Raw genomic sequence first — 21739 nt, 5'->3', positions numbered from 1 at the left:
TTTGCTAGGGAGCTTGACCCAGACATCATTATGAGATCCTTTGAACAGAGACAATTGTCCTAGAAAAATTGCTGGATTTTTTTCACAAAACATACTAACAAATAAGATCCCTTCTTTTCTATCATGATTGAGTCCAAGAACGCTAAATCTGAAGATCCAGTCCTTATTGAGATACAGCTGCTTAAGGATATTGTAGTTAGAGCTCACCAGAGATATTCATTTATTTATTTATTTATTGCATTCGTATCCCACCTCTTTGCAGGCTCAATGTGGCTTACACTACATCATGGGTACTGGAAATAGGAGTGCATATACATTAGGTTTACAGAAGATTTGTGTTACATGGTGGTGAATTATATAATGGTGTTAAAGCAAAAGACATTATAAGATACAAAAAGAGCTAAAAACATAAACAAAAACTAAATATTTCTCATCATAAATTAGATGATCTGGAACACAAAACTGCCAAGTTCAGCATGCAACTCATTAAGAAATAAAAGAACATTGATCAGAAAATTACAACTAGACCTGGAAGAGCTTTCAATCAGATGCAGAAGAGGTAGCATCAGAATCTTGAGTTTACCAGCATTATCTGAGTGAAATGATATGATTATATTTCTAATCGCATGGTTACCGAAAATTCTGGAACTCTCCTTTGAACCTGAACTGGAAATAGAAAGAGCATATTTAGTTCCTTCTAGGTTGCTTACAGGAAATAGACATCGAAGATCCATAGTGAAAAAAGTCCTGCAATACCAGCACACTTGAAGGATTTTAACAATGGCTAAAAATAAAAAAAAAAACAAAAAATCTGTTTCTGTTTCAAGATAAGACAATATTGATTGTACCTGATCTTGCTAAGACAATCACTCTGAATTTTTTAAATATAAGAGCTAATCTAAAGGATCTGGGTACAAATTTTGGGTTGCTTTATCCAACGAGAATGCTCGTGACTACTTTATATTCGGTTTCATTGATACAATCAATAGGATATTATAAGAACCATCTATGAATTTCATAACTGAATACAATCAAGCTTCTCACGTTTTCATCATCTAACTACTGCCCACTATGCTGGATTGCACTGCAATAGACTCGGCATTCTGATACTCTCTATGTTAAGACTAGACTTAAATCTGGGCCTTAGAAAAAACAAATCTAGTCTAATTTATGTTCTAATACTTCTCTTTATAATATGATTTAAATTAATGTAGCTCGCTATTTGTATTATATACACAACTTTATAGTTATGTGTCAACAGCTCACTTAACTTTTCTCATAACTTGTTTCTTTCTACCAACAAATGAGAAAAGGCAAATGTAAGTGAACTTGGTGGTTTTGATAAAGTAACCTACTGCTACAATTATTTTCATGGGCCTCTTTCTATGATCTCTAATATTGATACAGAACTGCCATATTTGATTATATTTCTTGAAAGATTTAAAGTTAACTTTAGTTCCAATTTCAGGAACATTGTATTTTTCATGTTATCCAGCACCTGGTTTCTCTTTATAATTTAGAGACTCTTTTCATAACTATTCATTCACATTCGGGTGAATTCTATAAGGAGCACCTAAAAATCAGTGCCGATAATGTGACACACGTGAAGGGGCATAATCGAACGGAAACGTCTATCTCCATGGGTGTTTATCTCCGAGAACGGGTCCGTGAAGGGGTGGACCGAACCGTATTTTCGAAAAACATGGACGTTTATCTTTTTCTGAGCTGGGCGTTTTTGTTTTTCAGCGATAATGGAAACCGAAAGCGCCCAGCTCAAAAATGAATAACTCCAAGACATTTATTCGTGGGAGGGGCCAGGATTCGTAGTCCACTGGTTCCCCTCACATGCCAGGACACCAACCGGGCACCCTAGGGGGCACTTTTACAAAAAAAAAAAAGGTAAAACAGCTCCCAGGTGCATAGCACCCTTCCCTTGGGTGTTGAGCCCCCCAAATCCCCCTCAAAACCCACTGCCCACAAGTCTACACCATTACTATAGCCCTAAGGGGTGAAGGGGGGCACCTACATGTGGAAACAGTGGGTTTGGGGGGCGGTTTGGAGGGCTCCCATTTACCAGTACAAGTGTAACAGGTGGGAGGGGATGGGCCTGGGTCCACCTGCCTGAAGTCCACTGCACCCCCTAATAACTGCTCCAGTGACCTGCATAATGCTGCCAGGGAGGTGGGTATGACATTTGAGGGTGAAAATAAAAAGTTGTGAAATGGCATATTTTGTGGTGGGAGGGGGGTTTGTGACCACTGGGGGAGTCAGGGGAGGTCATCCACGATTCCCTCCAGTGGTCATCTGGTCATTTAGGGCACTTTTTGGGGCCTTATTCGTGGAAAAACAGGGTCCAGGAAAAGTGCCCTAAATTCTCGCTAAAAACGCATATTTGTTTTCCATTATCGGCGAAAGGTGCCCATCTCTGATTGGCCGATAACAACGCCCCAGTTCCGCCTTCACCACGCCTTCAACATGCACCCATCAACTTTGTCCGCATCCGCGACGGAGTGCAGTTGAAAAAGTCCAAATTCGGCTTTCGATTATACCGCTTTATTCGTTTTTGTGAGATAAACGTCTATCTCCCGATTTGGGTCACATTATAGGTGTTTTTCTATTTCGATTATAAGCAAGTTAGCGTGATTATTTTTGTACTTACTAATTTTTGAAAATAATTACAAGGTAACTCATGCACGAGAAATATAGGGGTCCTTTTACTAAGGTGTGCTGAAAAATGGGCTGCGCTAATGTAGGCGAGTGTTTCAGGTATGCGTAGATTCATTTTTCAGCACGCCTGTAAAAAAGGCCTTTTTGTTTTTGTTGAAAATTGACGTGTGGCAAAATAAAAATTGGTGTGCTTCCATTTTGGGTCTGAGACCTTACCACCAGCTATAACGGTAAGGTCTCATACGTTAACTGTCCAGTAATCATCTATGCATGTAGAATGGCGTTTACCGCATGGTTTCTGCCACATAATAAAAATTATTTTCCTGTGCGCGTAGTGAATGCGCATCAAAAATGAAATTACCGCAAGGGCCACATGATAGTTGAGTGGTAAGTCCAAATTGACGCATGTTGGACGTGCTTAGGTGCCTACGCAGCTTAGTAAAAGGGGCCCTTAGTGAAGAAAAAACATATTAGAAATATATAAAAAAAGAAAAAGTATATATTATTATAAACAAAAACAATACTATCCCTCCTCTCCAGTTTACTAAGCTGCATTACATGAATGGGCTGTGTCAGCATTAGCATAGTACCAGCCACTAGTGCAGCTTAATAAACAGGGGGGTACTGTTTTCTATATAAATTTAGCGTATAAATAACGGGGAGTACAGAGAATGCAATAGCCAGGGAGCTAAATAAGGAGAAAAGAAAAAACAAAAACAAAACCAACTGCAAGCAGGTTTCGCAGTCAAACAACAGACCATAATCTCTTCCAGCCTTATAAAGCAGAGGCAGTGGGTACTGGAGCTACTCCATCAGAAGCAAATTTCTTAACATTCAGAAACAATCTATGTCTTCTGAGGGATGAAAAAAATATTGTATATTATCATATTTCACCAAACATTTTCAAGGAAATCGAAATTGAAACACTGCACTATAGGCACGTAAGGGCAAGCCCGTACGCCTGGCGTTAATTCTGCATTTGGTGCATGCCAAAAACCCATCTATAGTATACTTATAGTATGTTACATAAGTCAGTTCCAAAGCAAGGTAGATATTCCACATAAAGATTCACAGTGACCTCCAGTTTGAGTTGACAGTATCGAGGGTCATATATCACTGAAAAATAAGGTCCAGCTATTCAAGAAAGAAAATCATTAAAGTCTTCCAACAGAGTGTATAGATGTGGGCATAAAATATTGTTTGGATAATAAACACAGACCACATATTGAGTACATGCTCTTCTTAAAGTGCTAGGAAGGTATATAGTGTATATTGAAATGATTCATCTTTGTCTCCTGAGGTAGTTGCCATCATACCGATTGCACATGTTGATTCATCTTAATGGCAGAGAAAATGATGCCAGAAAACCAGATTTAGTAGTAAAAGAGAAAAACAATAGAATGGCAATGATTTAGAGGTGCCGGTCCCAAGTGATTACTTGGTGAATGATGGAGAGAGAGGGGAGATCCTCAAGTATCAAGAAATGCAGTCTGAAACTAAGAAAACGAGGCAGAAAGATGCAGACATATTTCCCATTGTTTTGGGTGCCTCCGGCTTGATCAAAAAGAACTTCTAAGTGCACTTGGATAAGTTGCCTATACATGCTACGTCTTATAAACTCCAGAAAGAAGCTCTCTTTGGTTTAGTATTGAGGTTCATTCCTGTCTTGGTATGCGCAAAACTAATCCACTTGGAGAAATTGCTGCAGAGAAAGTAGGCAAAGCATTGCAATATAGATGTAGCACATTACATCTATACATTTTTGTAGTTCTTCTGGTTCTACACACAAGGTAGTTTTGTTAGCATAAGTCACATGCAATTCAAATCCAGCAATTTTCTAGCAAAATGATCTTTCTGAACTATTAGCAAGCCAGAAAATGGTGATTATTAGCTCATCTATTTCACCCAAGTAAATGACTGTTTATCCTGCTAAATTGCTTTGACAATCACCCTCAATATTACTAGCTTTTATCACTCTCTTTCTTTCCCTTTCTTTCTGTTTTTCTTTTTTCTTTCATGCTCTCCATTTTTCAGACTATGAAATCTGATCAGATTTTAAATATATAATTCTTCTATAGCCCTCTCTCTTTATTTTTTAAAAATATTTTCATAATAATCATACGGTCAATGATTCATACCTGCCTGTACTATTTTTCAAACACTGCTCAGTCTGGTATATTATGTGCTAAGGGATTTTAGGATACAAATGGACAAGTTCCTAGCACATATAAAACATGATTTAACAGTGGGTTTAAGATAAGAAAAAGCAGGTATGAATCGTTGAGTGACAGAAGAGCTGAAGAGAAATGTCTGTAGAGGAAAAAGGCAACAGTAATGCCAATAGTAATCAATACCTTTGGTGCAACCCCCAATAATCTGGACCACTATCTAAACAAATTAGGCTAGGGGTGGGCAACCACGTTCCTCGAGGACCACAACCCAGTCGGGTTTTCAAGATTTCCACAACAAATATACATATGATCTATTTGCATACAGTGGAACCATTACATGCAAATCAAACATATACATATTCATTGTGGAGACCTTGAGAACCAGACTGGTTTGTAGACCTCGAGGACTGTGGTTGTCCTCCATTGTGTTAGGTATTAATTAATGTATTTATTTATGCATTAAAACTGGTTTCGGTTCAAAGTGGCTCTCAATTTTATGTTTAGATAAAGATACAGTAGTGTGAAACTTCAAAAAGCAGCACTACTTGGCACAAACCATACCTATGATGATACCTAAGAGCATAAGAATAGCCATACAGGGTCAGACAAATGTTCCATCTAGCCTAGTATCCGGTTTCCAACAGTGATCAATTCAGGTCACAAGTACAAGGCAAAAACACAAATAGTAGCAACATTCCATGCTACCATTCCTGGGGCAAGCAGTGGCTTCACCATGTCTGTCTCAGTAGCTGACTATGAACTTTTCCAAACTATTTTTAAACCCAGATATCTAACCACTGTGACCACATTCTCTAGCAATGAGTACCCCTAACCAGAGCTTAACTATTTGCCAAGTGAAAAAAATATTTCCTCCTGTTTTTAAAAGTATTTCCATGTAATTTCATTGTGTGTCTTTGTACTTTTTGAAAGAGTAAAACAATCAATTCACTTTTACTAGTTCAACATCACTCACGATTTTGTAGACCTCAATCATATCTTCCCTCAGCTGTCTCTTTTCCAAACTGAAGATTCCTAACCTTTGTAGCCTTTCCTCATTTGAGAGGGTTCCATCCCCTTTATCATTTTTGTTGCTCTTCTTTGAACCAATACCTAGACATCTACATCCAATCTCTAAAATCTAGTAGACAGTGCACATAATTATATAATAATAATATTAATAATAGCAATAAAGTTGAGCAGAAATATGTTGATGTTGGAAGTTCACTTGACAAGTTCTCTATTGAAATTCTAATTTTTAGCTTCATCATTATCTGAAGAATGTCCACTTTAAGAACAATCTGGATGAAGAGATCTGTTTTAATGAGAATAGAGAAATGAACACTGATTACAATATTATAAATGTGGTCTATCTACCCAATCGAGAGCAGCATCGTGAAATTGTTGGAAGTTATAATCCTTATGCTTCCCAAGGGCAGGATTTCATCATCAATGAGAAGGCGATTGTATGGGACAGTAAATTCACCCAGGTCAGATTTAAGAAATATTAGAGAAGGAAGGAAGACACTGGACCGTGTTGAATCTTACATGTTGTTAACCGTATTATCACAATTTTACTTGGTGCAAAAATAATAGAGCATTAGACCTTGCAATTAGTTTTTGAATTGATAAAGAACAATTCTGGATGAGGATATTAGAAAAGTTCCAAAAGGGACTAGATTAGAGAGGAGAAGATCAGTTTTCAACCGATTTATTTGTCAAAGTAAAGATTTAGCTAGATAGACAAAAGTCTATAAAAATTGCATCTGATATGGCGGTCTTTGTTGGATCTAAGGGGTAAGGTTCAGAATGGTTAAAGTGGTATAGAAGGATGATCTGGACAAAAGGGGATAGATTCACAAAGCGTTGCTTTAACTCATTTTTAAAATCCAAGCAATGGGTTTCACTACAGGTATTAACATTTAAAAATATGCTAATGTGGTCATTTGTTATTCCCTGGCCAAGGGAAACTTTTCACCAGGTCTGGGGCAGCATAGAAGAGTTGGTTGAGAAGATCATTGTCTAACAGCACCCCTTCTTTCTGTACAACCTGACTACCATTCTCTGGACTTCTTTATGTACCAGTCAAAACCCTATCTAAACAATCCCCCTCCCCAGCTTAACAATGACTCCAACCTGACCTAACCCTCCTTCCACTAACATTAAAAAATTGCCCTGGTGATCTAATGGCCCCATCCCTCCCATCCTCCACCTCCTCACACACAAATTCCCTGGTAGTCTAGTAGTCCGTGAGAGAGTAGCCCATTGTGCTGTGGCAGCTGCAGTGGCTAGTTGACCTCTTAGAAAGATTGCACATTTTTTTCCAATAGCATGGACATGAATGAAACAAGGTGCATGTGTCAACCATTGCACATGTAAAACATTTTCAGGCGTGTACATTCTTTCTAAAATACTAAGCCATCTTTGCATTTTGTGCCCATTCTTTGGAAAGAAGGTACACTATTTAAAAAAAACACACACACAAACAACATGTTTTGAGCTGTCCATCCCTACAGACAGTTGAAGGGGAGGAGGAGGAGGAGAATATCATTTAAATAGGCAGTTGCTGTTGGCCTCTGCCTAATTCTTGTCAATGTTATAAGTACTGAAATTTCAAGTAAACTTGCCAGTTCAGAACTAACTTGGGACTGTTCTGAATTATTGAAAGGAAGAAGGGTGCAGCATGAGTGGATGTGAGGAGGGGCTTCAATTTTAAATGTAACTGTCACAAAATGCCTAGCCACCCACCTGGGGTTACAACACTGCCACTTACATACACAAGTACCTGGCAGAAACCCAAATGGTGGCAACACTCCATACTACAAATCCCAGGGCAAGCAGTTGCTTTCCCATATCTGTCTCAATAGCAGACTATGGACTTTTTCTCCAGGAATTTGTCCAAACCTTTTTCAAACCCAGGTAAGCTAACCACTGTTACCACCTCCTCTGGCAAAGAGTTCCAGAACTTAACTATTCGTAGAGTGAAAAAATATTTCCTCCTATTTGTTATAAAAGTATTTCCATGTAACATCCTTGCATGTCCCCTAGTCTTTGACCTTTTGAACAAGTAAAAAAATCAATTTACTTCTCGTTCTACACCACTCAGGATTTTATAGACCTCAAGGAAATCTCCCTTCAGCCTTCTCTTTTCCAAGCTGAAGAGGCCTAACCTCTTTAGCTTTTCCTCATACGAGAGGAGCTCCATCCCCTTTATCATTTTAGTCACTCTTCTTTGAACCTTTTCTAATTTTGCTATATCTTTTTTGAGATACGGAGACCAGAACTGAACTCAATACTCAAGGTGCAGACGCACCATGGAGGAATACAAAGGCATTCTAGTATTTTTGGTCTTATTTATCATCCCTTTCCTAATAATTCCTAGCATCCTGTTTGCTTTTTTGGCCGTCGCTGCACACCGAGCAGAAGATTTCAGCGTATTATCTGCAATGGCACTCAATTCTTTTTCTTAAGCACTGACCCCCAAGGTGGACCCTAGCATCAGGTAACTGTAATTCGGATTATTCTTTGCAATGTGCATCACCTTGCATTTGTCCACATTAAATTTCATCTGCCATTTGGACGCCCAGTCTTCCAGTTTCCTAAGGTCTTCCTGCAATATTTCACAGTCCGCACATGTTTTAACAACCTTGAATAGTTTTGTATCATCTGCAAATCTGATCACCTCACTCGTCGCTCCGATTTCCATATCATTTATAAATATGTTAAATAGTACCGGTCCCAATACAGATCCCTGCTGCACTCCACTCTCCTCCATTGAAATAAATGACCATTTAACCCTATCCTCTGTTTTCTGTCGAACAACCAATTGTTAATCCACACCAGAATCTTGCCTCCTACCCCATGACTCTAATTTTCTCAGGAGTCTCTCATGAGGAACTTTATCAATAGCTTCACGAAAATCTAGATACACTACATCAACTGGCTCACCTTAATCCATGTTTATTCATGCCTTCAAAGAAGTGAAGCAAATTGGTGAGGCAAGACTTCCCTTGTCTGAACTCATGCTGACTCTGTCCCATTAAACCAAGTTTGTCTATCCTGCTTATAATCGAAAGAGAAAAACGCCTATATTGCGACCCAAATCGGGAGATAGGAATCTTTCTCCCGTGGGCTCCCAAATCGGTATAATCGAAAGCCGATTTTGGGTAAAGTTGACGGAGGCGTGTCGGAGGCGTGGTGAAGGCGGAACTGGGGCATGGTTATCGGCCGAGGAGAGATGGGCGTCTTTAGCCGATAATCGAAAAAAAAGGCATTTTTACCCGCGATTTTGGGTCACTTTTTTTGGACCCTTTTTTTTCACGAACAAGTCCCAAAAAAGTGCCCCAACTACCCAGTTGACCACTGGAGGGAATCGGGGATGACCTCCCCGGACTCCCTCAGTGGTCACTAACCCCCTCCCACCAATAAACACCCACTTTAAAAATGTTTTTTCCAGCCTGTATGCCAGCCTCAAATGCCGTACCCACCTCCATGACAGTATAATGTGTTCTATCCTGTGACAGCCTTTCCCTGGTTCTGATGTGGCTCTCGGGTGAGTGTGACACCTTTTCTGTTATGCGCACTGCAGAGTCACATCAGCAATGCATTGTGGTGGGTGTAGGGTATTGGGCTCCGTGATTCCACTAGCTTGTGGTAAATGCTCACGATGTTGGTAGTTGGTATGCTGTACTCCCATGGTGCTTTTCCCCCTGCTTACTGGGTCAGAGTGTGCCCTGTTTTGTTTCCAGTAGTCCATGAGGTAGTTGCCATTTTTGTAAGCCAGTTTTAAATCTCTTTCACGTGTTAGCCACGTTACAGAACTTAGTTCTTACCTTGAATGTGGCTGAAAGAGGGCATTGTACAGCATTCTGCCAGCTCTGACCTACTGCTCTTCTCAGTACCAGGGAGCCTCGTTGCCAGTGGGGCACAACCTCTGATCTGCAGTTAACTGTGAGTAAGCGTGCTTATTCCAATAAAGGACGTTTTCGGAGAGATTAGTCTTCAGGTGTCAACTGATGTGCCAATGTTATATAGCAGCAACAAGTCCTAGAGGCCTGTGTGTATGCAGGTCCCTGGAGCACTTTTAGTGGGTACCGCAGTGCACTTCAGCCAGGTGGACCCAGGCCCATCCCCCCCTACCTGTAACACTTGTGCTGGTAAATGGGAGGTCTCCAAAACCCACTGTACCCACATGTAGGTGCCCCCTTCACCCCTAAGAGCTATGGTAGTATTGTACATTTGTGGGTAGTGGGTTTGGGGGGAGGGGGGTTGGGTGCTCAGCACCCGTGGTAAGGGAGCTATGCATGTGGGAGCTGTTTCTGAAGTCCACCGCACTGACCTCTAGGGTGCCCAGTTGGTGTCCTGGCATATCAGGGGGGCCAGTGTACTACGAATCCTGGCCCCTCCCATGACCAAATGGCTCGGATTAGGACGTTTTTGAGCTGGGCGTTTTTAGTTTCCATTATCGCTAAAAAAACAAACGCCCAGCTCAAAAATGTCCATTTTTTCGAAAATACGGTCTGTCCCACCTCTTCACGTATCCGTTTTTGGACATAGATGCCCAAGGAGATAGGCGTTTGCGTTCGATTATGCCCCTCCACGTGTTCTATCATTTTATTCTTTATAATGGTTTTCACTATATTGCCCGGCTCTAACGTCAGACTTACCGATCTATAATTTCCCGGATCACCCCTAGAACCCTTTTTAAAAATTGGTGCTACATTGTCCACCCTCCAGTCTTCAGGTACTATGGATGGTTTTAACGAGAGGATACATATTACTAACAGCAAATCAGCAATTTCATGCTTGAGTTCTTTGTTTACCCTTGGATGTATGACATCCAGTCTAGATGATTTACTACTCTTTAATTTGTCAATTTGGCTCAGTACATCTTCAAGGTTCACTGACATTTCTTTCAATTCCTCCACATCATCACCCTTGAGAACCATTTATGGTACAGGCAGATCTCTTACATTTTCTTCTTCCAGAAGGAATTCATTCGGTTTCTCTGCTATGGCCTTGTCTTTCCTGAGCGCCCCTTTTGTTCCTTCATTATGTAACGGTCACACAGATTCCCTCATAGACTTTCTCCTTCTGATGTACCTGAAAAAGTTGTTACTGTGAGTTTTAGCCTCTGTGGCAAGTTTCTCTTCATATTCTCTTTTAGCCTTCTTTATTAATGCTTTCCTTTTGACTTGCCAGTGCTTATGTTGCTTCTTATTTTCTTCATTTGAGTCCTTTTCCCATTCTTTCAAGTACAATATTTTGGCTGTAATGTACTCTTTTACTTCAGCTTTTAACCATGCAGGCTGACGTTTTCTCTTCTTTCCACCTTTGCAAATACGTGGAATGCATATGGACTGGGCTTCCAAGATAGTATTTTTGAATAATGTCCATGCCTGATGTGGAGGGGCATAATCAAACGGAGCCGGCCAAATAGATGGCCAGCACTGTAAAGCAACGGCAGAACCGTATTATCGAAAAAGATAGTCGGCTATCTTTTGTTTCGATAATATGGTTGGAGCCGGCCATATGTCAGAATTTGGCATGGCTTTAGAGATGGCCTGAGTCCACCTGCCTGAAGTAAACTGCACCCACTAAATACTGCTCCAGGGACCGTATACTGCTGTCAGGGAGCTGGGTATGACATTTGAGGCTGGGAAGGGGATTGGTGACCACTGGGGGAGTAAGGTGAGAAGATCCCCGATTCCCTCCGGTGGTCATCTGGTCAATTGGGGCACTTTTTTGAGACTTGGTGTCAAGCCCTGCAGTAATAAGATGTGAGCCCCTGTGCCAAACAGCGTTCAGCAGCCGAACAATCCCTGTCTTACCTGAGGAAAAAGGACTGGAACCCCGGCGGAGGTCCGAGTTGAACTCAGGATAGGCAGCAGGCACCTGACACAGTCCAGTTCCAGGACAAGGTTCAAGGCAGGCCGCAAGCTAAACACAGTCCAGGTCTCGGCAAGGGTTCAAGGGCAGGTGGCAAGCAAAACACAGTCCTGGTCCAGGCAAGGCTACAAAGGCAGGCGGCAAGTAAACACAGTCCAGGTCCAGGCAAGGGGTCAAAGGCAGACGGCCAGCAAAACACAGTCCAGGTCCAGGCAAGAGTTCAAAGGCAGGCGGCAAGCAAAAGGCAAAGTCCAGTTCCAGGCAAAGGTCCAAATGGCAGGCAGTAAGCAAAAACACAGTCCAGGTCCGAGCAAGGGTTCAAAGAACGGGAATCAGTCCAAAGAAGAATCACAGCACCCAGGAATCCACACAAGTAGAAGCCGAAGCCATGAATGCTGCCAGAAGCTGCTCCTAAATAGCCCCCCCCATCAGAGAGACAAGAAACAGCTGACGGGGGGTGGAGCCCTCAGCCAGCCCAAGGAACTCTGGATTGGCCGGCCAAAAGATGGGGGCGGTGTCCAGCCGTGAACGGCCAATCCGGATGTCAGAGGAGTGTCCTTGGTGCTCCCGGGCCCCGCGCCCGGAAGAGACTCTCTCCCTCGGGGATGCTGGCGCTGCCAAGATGGCCGGTGTTCCCCAACCGCCACCGACCAGTAGCAACGAGCCGGTGTATTCCAGGTGGCTGGCAGAGCCCCTCTGGAGCGCCGCAAATGGCCAGCGATGGCCCGATCCTTCTGGCCAGCGCCTCCTCCTGCGGACCCTGAGCGAGGCATCGCCGCGAGGAGAGCGTCAGATGTAAGGGACGCGACACTTGGTCCTAAAAATAAATGAACCAAGTGCAGCTGGAGAAATGCTTGTCTGAGCTGGCCATCTTTTTTCCATTATTGGGCGAAGCCGTCCATCTTGTAACCACGCCCCCGTCCTGCCTTCTGTACCCTGCCTTGAAGTTTGGCCGGCTCTGCGACGGAAAGAAGTTGGCGACGGCCAAAATCGGCTTTCGATTATACCGATTTGGCCGGGATCAGGAGATTGCCTGCCATCTCCTGATTTGTGTTGGAAGGTGGCCGACGATCTCCTTCGAAAATAAGCTGTTTAGTGTCCTAACCTTTGCAGCCAATCCTTTTAGTTTCTTTTTTACCATTTTCCTCATTTTATTATAGTCACCCTTTCGAAAATTAAATGCAGCTACAGTAGATTTCTTTTGCGGGTTCATCCCAGATAGTACTCAAACTTGATCATGTTATGATCACTGTTTCCCAGGGGACCCAACACCGCCACCTCTCACACTATGCCCTGCACGCCACCATGGACCAGATGCAAAATGACTCCCCCTCTCATCGGTTCCTGGATCAGCTGCTTCAAAAAGTAGTCATTTATTGCATCTAGAAATTTTATATCCCTGGAACTCCCTGACGTAACATTTATCTACTCAATATTAGGGTAACTGAAATCACCCATTATTATAGCATTGCCCAATTTGCCAACTTTCCTAATCTCTGTAAACAGTTCTTCATTCATCTGTTTGTTCTGTCTCGGCGGACGGTACTACAGCCCTAGAATACTCTTTCCCTTCACACATGGAATTTCTTTCCATAATGATTCCACGATGCTATGTGAGTCGTGTGGAATGTTTGTTTTATTTGACTCAATTCCCTCTTTAACATATAGTGCAACCCCCCTCCATAATCCTCTCTATAATTGCGATACAATTTGTACCCTGTTAACACAGTGTGCCATTGATTGTCCTCTTTCCACCAAGTCTCTGAGATGCCTATTATATACCTCCAGTGAAGGAAGAACTGAAGCCCAAGCCTATGCCCTTACTGAATACGTCTAGCTGCTGTGACCTAGCTGAGTGACGTCATCAAAGCGACAGCTGGTTATAGCCTTTAAATAGCGCCCCGGAAGAACAGTGTTGGTGTCTCAGCTTACAGGACTCTGTTGAATGGAGTATTTGATATGGCGATTAACCCGAGTCCCTTAGGAAATTATTGAAACCCGCGGTGTCGGGCGCAACCAGGGGAAGCCTTTGTGGACTGTAAACTTTTGAGACGGAGAGAGACTTTGTACAGCGATTCCATAACAAAAGAAAAAAACAAATAAGAAGTTTGCATGTATTTAAGATAAGTTATTTATTTTTTGCCTATTTTGAGCACATTGAATTTTAGCACTCTTGTATGTTTGCAATAGCACTTATATTCACACTTAAGAGATAGCCCTATGAAGAGGTGCTAAGCCACTGGGCAAAAATCAATGATATTGCCTTAAACAGTGGTGTCTCCTGAGGGTTCTCTTTATTAGTAAAGAAAAAAGAGAAGAAAAAAAAGAGAAAAAAAGAAAAATAGAATATTAAGAAATAACATCCTCATATAGTGTATGTAGTACTATTAGCGCATACTATTGTTCATTGTCTTTGGTTTTGAAGTTTAATATTATATATACCTCAGCATTTACTGTTATCCAGCTTATAATTGAAAAAGAAAAACGCCTATATTGCTACCCAAATCGGGAGATAGACGTTTATCTCACAAAAACGAATAAAGCGGTATAATCGAAAGCTGAATTTGGACGTTTTCAACTGCACTCCGTCGCGGATGCGGACAAAGTTGATGGGGGCGTGTCGAAGGCGTGGTGAAGGCGGAACTGGGTCGTGGTTATCAGGCGATCAGAGATGGCCGCCTTTCGCCGATAATGGAAGAAAAATATGCGTTTTTAACGAGAATTTAGGGCACTTTTCCTGGACCCTGTTTTTCCACGAATAAGGCCCCAAAAAGTGCCCTAAATGACCAGATGACCACTGGAGGGAATCGGGGATGACCTCCCCTGACTCCCCCAGTGGTCACAAACCCCCTCCCACCACAAAATATGCCGTTTCACAACTTTTTATTTTCACCCTCAAATGTCATACCCACCTCCCTGGCAGCAGTATGCAGGTCACTGGAGCAGTTATTAGGGGGTGCAGTGGACTTCAGGCAGGTGGACCCAGGCCCATCCCCCCCACCTGTTACACTTGTGCTGGTAAATGGGAGCCCTCCAAACCGCCCCCCAAACCCACTGTACCCACATGTAGGTGCCCCCCTTCACCCCTTAGGGCTATAGTAATGGTGTAGACTTGTGGGCGGTGGGTTTTGAGGGGGATTTGGGGGGCTCAACACCCAAGGGAAGGGTGCTATGCACCTGGGAGCTCTTTTACCTTTTTTTTTGTTTTTGTAAAAGTGCCCCCTAGTGTGCCCGGTTGGTGTCCTGGCATGTGAGGTGGACCAGTGCACTACGACTCCTGGCCCCTCCCATGAACAAATGCCTTGGATTTATTCGTTTTTGAGCTGGGCGCTTTCATTTTCCATTATCACTGAAAAACAAAAACGCCCAGCTCACAAATTGTCGAATAAAACATGGACGTCTATTTTTTTCGAAAATACGGTTCTGTCCGCCCCTTCACGGACCCGTTCTCGGACATAAACGCCCATGGAGATAGACGTTTTTGTTCAATTATGCCCCTCCATATATTCTAACTTATCCATCTTTTATTTTTTCGGCTTCTAGCATTTGTATTCAGGCACTCCAAATTGAGTTTTTTCCTTTGATCTGCAAGCTGCTTAGGAGTTGAAGGGGACAATGTGCATATTCTTTTCCTGCTTTCTCATTAAGCTCAAGTCCACCTGCAGCTGTCCTAGCACCCTCCTTCCACCGACTGGGTCACAACCACATTTGGGCGAGTCTCCCACTCTCCAATTATCCCCAGTGGTTTATAGGTTCCTGAAGCCTCACTCCTAGTGGTCCCACAGTTCCCAGAAAGCACTCACAGACCCAACACACTAACCAACAGAATTCTTTATCAGTACAGGCAAGCAGGGTGAACAAACAATTTTGTTTATTCTATAAAAAATATATTTCGAAAGTACTTGGGGAGATCAGGATATATAGCTGCTCACCAGTTATCAAATATAGCAGTTTTACAGGGCTTCAGCAAAGAGCCTTCTCTCTCTCTTCTCCCGAGTTGAGACTGGGGGAAAAAACAATACAATCCAAATGAAAAAAGCTTATGGGCCTCAGAGCCCAGTCAGGAAGTTTTAAAAGTATACTGCAGATTGCCTTTTCAAAAGGCTTAAAGAAAGAGATTAGCCGTGGATCTGCAGCAGCTTCGAAATATAAACATGCACCACCTACTGGACAAACTACAGTATACACTTCAGAAAGCACCCAGTACATTTTACAGACATTTTACACACTGTTCACTCACAGTAACCTGTAAAATAAGAAAGATCAGTACACATGACATTGCCATTTCAAGCTAAATTTCAGATTCCAGATGCTTGAAAGCATGAATTGTTCCATAGGTGGATAGATATAGCAACCTGCATTTTAACAATCATTGGTGAAGGTTATGTCAAATAACCCAGATTTTTCTTTCAATATTCAGACACCTCCACAAGCCAAATGCAGTGAGAGTTGCCCTCCTGGCTTCATGAAATTAACCAGGAAAGGAGAGCCCATCTGCTGCTTTGACTGTATTCCGTGTCCACAGGGAGAAATCTCAAACCAAAGTGGTGAGTGATATCATGTGGCATGTCAGTGACTGTGGATTATTTGCTATGGTGTTCATTTTCAAAAGAGAAAAACTTCTCAAAAGTGGCACAAAGTGGTAGATGGACCCTTTTCTCACCAAAATATCTAAATCATGATGTTCAAAACTCAGAATTGGGATGTTTCATTCTGCAGTTCATCTAAATTGCATGGGGGCATCTTGGAGGTGTGCTTTAGGTGAGACTTGGGTTGGCTTTACATCTGGATGTTTTTCTGCTATAATAGAACAGAAAAAAAAACAGGGCAGAACAGAAAAAAAAACAGGGCAGAATAGAAATAAGTTATTATCTAGACTTTTTCTAGTCATGAATAAGTCTGAAAAAATTGCCTTAAATGATCAACTGAACATTGTAGGGATGAAGGCATGACTCCCCCTAAATCTTCCAATAGTCACTGACCCCTCCCATCCCCCAAAGATGTGACAGTGACAGTAAATACATGGCTCTGCGACAGCTGTGTGAGTTTTCCTGCAACACAGAAATTATATATACCAGCCATGTACACTACGTATTTCCCTGTCCCCTGGCAGCTCTGAGTGGCAGCACTAATTGTGCAGCCCTACCAAAATAATATGTATTTTTTAGTACCTTTATTATCTGATTTTATTTTATCATCTTCCTTTCCTTGCCCTCCTCTCCTCTCCATTCAATGGGCACCATGTCCTCCCTTCCCATGAACTAAGTCCAGATTTAATGTGTCAGTAATTAGAGCTTTTAAATATATATTAGGGCTGTACATCAATTAAAAGTTTCAATGGTACAATTGAGTGCAAATAATGTTTTTATTTGCACAATTTATCTCATGATATGAATGGGCACCATCTCCCTTCCTTCCCTCTCCTTCCCTGGGCACCATCTCATCCTTTCCTATCCCTTCCCCTCCACTCCATAGGCATCATCTCCTTCCCCTCCCCTCCCCTCCAAGGGCACCAAATCATCCCTTCCCTTACACTTCTCTCACCTAAATGGGCGTCATCAAAGCCATAATCAAACCAGAAATTTAGATGCTTTGCTCATTTGATTATGCCTGTGTGTTAGACATTAGATTGAAATATTTTCAGAAAAATGTCTGGATTCAGATATGGATGTTATAGCGAAAATGCCCCTCCATAGCTCCTGCTGTGTGAAACTCAGAAGTATTCAAAACATTATGGAAACTAAAAAATCTGTATTGGTCATACTCATCCATTTTTCTTGATGAGATCATTCTTATTTTGTAGTTTGAGGAAAATTACATTACATAATAATTCCCACAACATTATGAATATGTCATAATAACACTCTGTAAGCCACATTGAGCCTGCAAATGGGTGGGATAATGTGGGGTACAAATGTAATAAATAATAAATAATAATAACACAGGACTTAACAAAGATCTGTTTTTTTAAAAATCCCATTATAAACCATGAAATTCTTATGCTATGTTACCCTCTTATCAACCATCCATCTCTCCTTGTCTCTCTCGATGGGAATGAAAATGAGTGTCTGCATCAGAGGATTAATAGCAGCCAAATGCTAACAAATCTGAAACCCTGTCAACAATAGCAAGAGGCAGTCACTGTCTTTTGAGTCGTATATTGTTTAGCCATAGAAGCTCCTAATGCCAGAGAACTCTCAAAAAGCAATATTGAACGGTGCAGTTTAAAATGATCAGCAATGTTCAGTTCAGTAAAAGACCCCCCCCCCCAAACCCATTATCACTAATTGGACTTAATTAATTCTAATAGGTGCAGCCAATATAGGGGGTGTGGTCAGAGAAGGAGCTTTGGGTGTTTCTGTTCCATCAATTAAATCTATGTGTGAACGGTTCCAAGATGGTCGCTGACTGAGATTGACGTGTTTTAGAGCTCCTCCAGATTTTACTGTTACTCTCTAATTACCTTGTAATGCCAAAGAGAAGGGGCAGAGCTGCTGCTACTGCAACCCAGCAGCAAAGACCTTTGATATCTTCTGGCTTGATTGAATCTTATCTGCAACGAGCTCAGGTTTTGACAGCAGCTTCGGTGAGCGGTTCGCTGGAACAGCCCAGGATAGGAGACCAGGAGCTGAACCTTGAACAGGAAGTTTCTTTGAGCCCTGACGCAAGGGCCCCTTCTCCCCAGCCTGTGAGAAGTAGTTCTCCGGTGGCGGAGTCCTTAGCCCTGAATACCGAAGTGTTACAGGGTGGAACTGGACAGGAGGCAGTGTTAGCCTTAACAGAGAACATGGGAGATTTGTCAGCTTCTTTCCTGTTATCTCACACTGCCGGAAAAACACAGGAGGAGTTGCAAGGGACATTGGAAGGTGAGAAACATGTTTCACAGGAAGAGAGTGAGAGCATTGCATTTGCTAAACTTTTTCAGAAACCAGATGAAGTGACATTGGATAATCTATGGCAGTTGATTGCAGAAATGGGGAAGTTTTTGTGCCCCCAGATGAGGAAAATAAGAAATGAAGTTGTGATATTAGATGGGAAGGTAACAGAAATTGAGAATGAGTTGAAAATAGTTAAAGCAGATCTGGCTAAACAGGACAAGGATGTTTTAGATTTGAAATCACAGCAAACAACAATGCTTAAAGACTTGGTTAATTTAAGGAGAAAATCAGAAATGCTGGAAAATACTTCAAAATCTAATAATCTGCGTTTTATACATTTTCCACGACAACCATTTATTTCCCCTCGGGAGATGCTAAAAAATTACCTCAGAAATTCTAGAGATAGAAGATAAAGATATGCCACCCTTTTCACAGGTTTTTTTTATATACCTGTGAAGGGTTTGGATCCTTTACAAAGGAATAATATTCAGAATGCACAACCATTGGATGTTTCTGCCCTTCTTGAAATGTCGGATTCAGAACAGATAACACCAACTACTATGTTGGCCACAGTAGCGTTACCTTCGGAAAAGATCTGGATTTTAAAGAAGTTTCTTCAGAATAAAGAAAAAACCTTTCATGGTTTGCAAACTCGTGTTTTTCCAGATCTAGCGAGGGAAACGCAAAGGCGTCGACAAAAGTTTTTAAAGATGAGACAGGAGACACTTCAACTTAGTGCAACTTTTTACCTTAAATATCCTTGTAAATGTTTAATCTCCTGTCAAGCCGTGAAATATGATTATTTTGATCCTGACCAATTGTCATCTTTTTTAACATCTAAGAGAGCTCCTAGTTAAGTAAAGTTGAATAGAAACTCGTCTGTATCTCAAAATTTGATTTCTAAAGTTTATTACCTGTTTTCTCCTATTTAGGAATCTTGGACTCCTGTTGTGGACTTTAAATGAAGCTATAATATTTAATTTGTGTTATGAATAATATCTTTAGATTTAATTGTAATAGTTGATTTTTCTTTACAAGTTTATACTTGTTTACTATGTATAAAAACGATAAATAAAATATTAAAAAAATCTATATGTGTTGTTATATTATTCAGGCATATGCACGTAGATTTAAGCGCAGGCATTTACACCAGCTTTGCACTAGCGTAAAAGCCGCACATAAATCTATAAACATCCACCCAGCATAAGTGTATTCTATAAACCGCATCTGAATTTAAGACGTGCCTAGATTTAATGTGTCATAAATAGAATCGGGTCCAGTGCTTAGTTAGGTGCCATTTAGAGAATAGCACTTTGTGGAAAGATACACAACTACACTGAGGCGTGACCATTTACACCAATAAAAACTTGTTATAAACCCCTGTGCCTAAATTAGGTATTGACCCTCTTTAATGCATAATAATGCATATAAATTAAAGGAAAACCCCTGATCCTCCCATGACCCTCCTATAGCCGTGCCCCCTTTTTGGACCCACTAACCAGCCAGTGCCACTGAATATCAGCAGATAGCCCTGCACAAATGAATTAACCATCCAGAAGCCTTTTACGGCTGGTTAAATCATTTTGGATATCAATCTTACAGTGTTAATGTTGCTCACTTTCTAGAAAATAGATGAAAAACAAAAGTAAAAAAAGGAGTAAGATATAGAGGAAACAATAGCAGCTATGTATTTTTTATTTAGTGAGATGAGTTGAAATTATTCTTAGCAAAGTGTCTGTCTACTGTACATACCGATTTCGATTTGTAACTGGTTGATGTGCATCAAAACTGCTTCACCATTCTAAACATCAGGATAAGAACAACATTATCTGCTGTAGCCTGAAGTATAGAGAATTAATTTAATGTTCATGCACTATCCCAAAACCAATAATGTTTATGAGATATTGAGACAATATTCATCTTCCTCAGATATGGACAACTGTATGAAATGTCAAGTAGACCACTGGTCCAATCACAAGAGAGATACCTGTATCCCAAAATTGATAATGTTCCTGTCCGATGAAGAAGCTCTGGGGATGGCTTTGACTACCAGCAGCATTTTCTTCTCTTTTATCAATGCAATCATTCTGGGAATCCTCATTCATTACAGAGACACACCTATTGTGAGAGGCAATAACCGAGACATCAGCTATATCCTCCTCACCTCCCTTATGATCTGCTTTCTATGCTCTTTGATTTTCATTGGCCGTCCTGAACCCGTGACCTGCATTCTCCGTCATACTACCTTTGGGATGATTTTCTCTATCTCACTCTCTTCCATACTGGCAAAAACCATCACTGTGGTTATGGCCTTTCATGCAACCAAGCCTGGAAGCAAGCTCCGAAAATGGATGGGTTCCAGGATCTCATATACTATAATACTTTCCTGCTCTCTTTTTCAATTTACTCTCTGTCTCATCTGGTTGTTTACTGCTCCCCCATTCCCATATCATAACATGCAATCAGAAACTGGGGCAATAGTAATTGAATGTAATGAAGGATCAATGATTGCATTTTACTGTGTTCTGGGTTTCCTAGGATTTCTGGCTGGTATTGGCTTCATCACTGCGTTCTTATCAAGAAATCTACCCCACAGTTTCAATGAGGCCAAGTACATTACTTTCAGCATGTTGGTGTTCTGCAGTGTTTGGTTGACTTTTATCCCAACATATTTGAGCACAAGAGGAAAATACATGGTAGCAGTGGAGATATTTGCCATACAAGCTTCCAGTGCTGGACTGCTGGGATGCATTTTTATACCCAAATGCTGCATTATCCTATTGTGGCCTGATATGAATAGTAGGAAATATCTTACAAAAAACAACTGAAATGAATGTTTTTTTGAAATTCTATGGAAGATAAAGCTGTGTTCATTCAAATTTGCAATCAATAGAAATAAAACAAAATAAAACATGTAATTCTTTTACATGTTTTATTTTGTTTTATTTCTATTGATTACCTTTAAAAGTGGACTAACACGGCTACCACACCTCTTTATTCAAATTTGTGAAACTGTCTTTGATTTAGATCTTTAATTCATATGATAATTAATGCTTATGTTTTTCTATCCCTTAGTCTTGAATTAAAGCTCTTTGAGCAGGGACTGTCCTTCTATGTTTAAATTGTACAGCGCTGCTT

At 41.2% G+C, this 21739-nt stretch overlaps 1 protein-coding gene across 1 annotated transcript in view; it reads left to right on the top strand.

Annotated features, from left to right (window-relative positions):
* The window catches only part of LOC115464366 (vomeronasal type-2 receptor 26-like), a 35154-nt gene extending 13725 nt beyond the window's left edge, over nucleotides 1-21429 (top strand). Inside the window, exons 3-5 of the mRNA XM_030194753.1 lie at nucleotides 6098-6325; nucleotides 16144-16270; nucleotides 20531-21429. Of these exons, the coding sequence (XP_030050613.1) occupies nucleotides 6098-6325; nucleotides 16144-16270; nucleotides 20531-21429 (1254 nt within the window). The remainder of the gene's footprint in view (nucleotides 1-6097; nucleotides 6326-16143; nucleotides 16271-20530) is intronic.
* Nucleotides 21430-21739: the final 310 nt, after the last annotated feature.

This window comes from Microcaecilia unicolor, chromosome 3 (assembly GCF_901765095.1).
Source record: "Microcaecilia unicolor chromosome 3, aMicUni1.1, whole genome shotgun sequence".
NCBI classification, from domain to species: domain Eukaryota; kingdom Metazoa; phylum Chordata; class Amphibia; order Gymnophiona; family Siphonopidae; genus Microcaecilia; species Microcaecilia unicolor.
The sequence above is the reverse complement of the archived record's forward strand: the minus strand, read 5'-3'. Positions and strand labels throughout refer to the sequence as shown.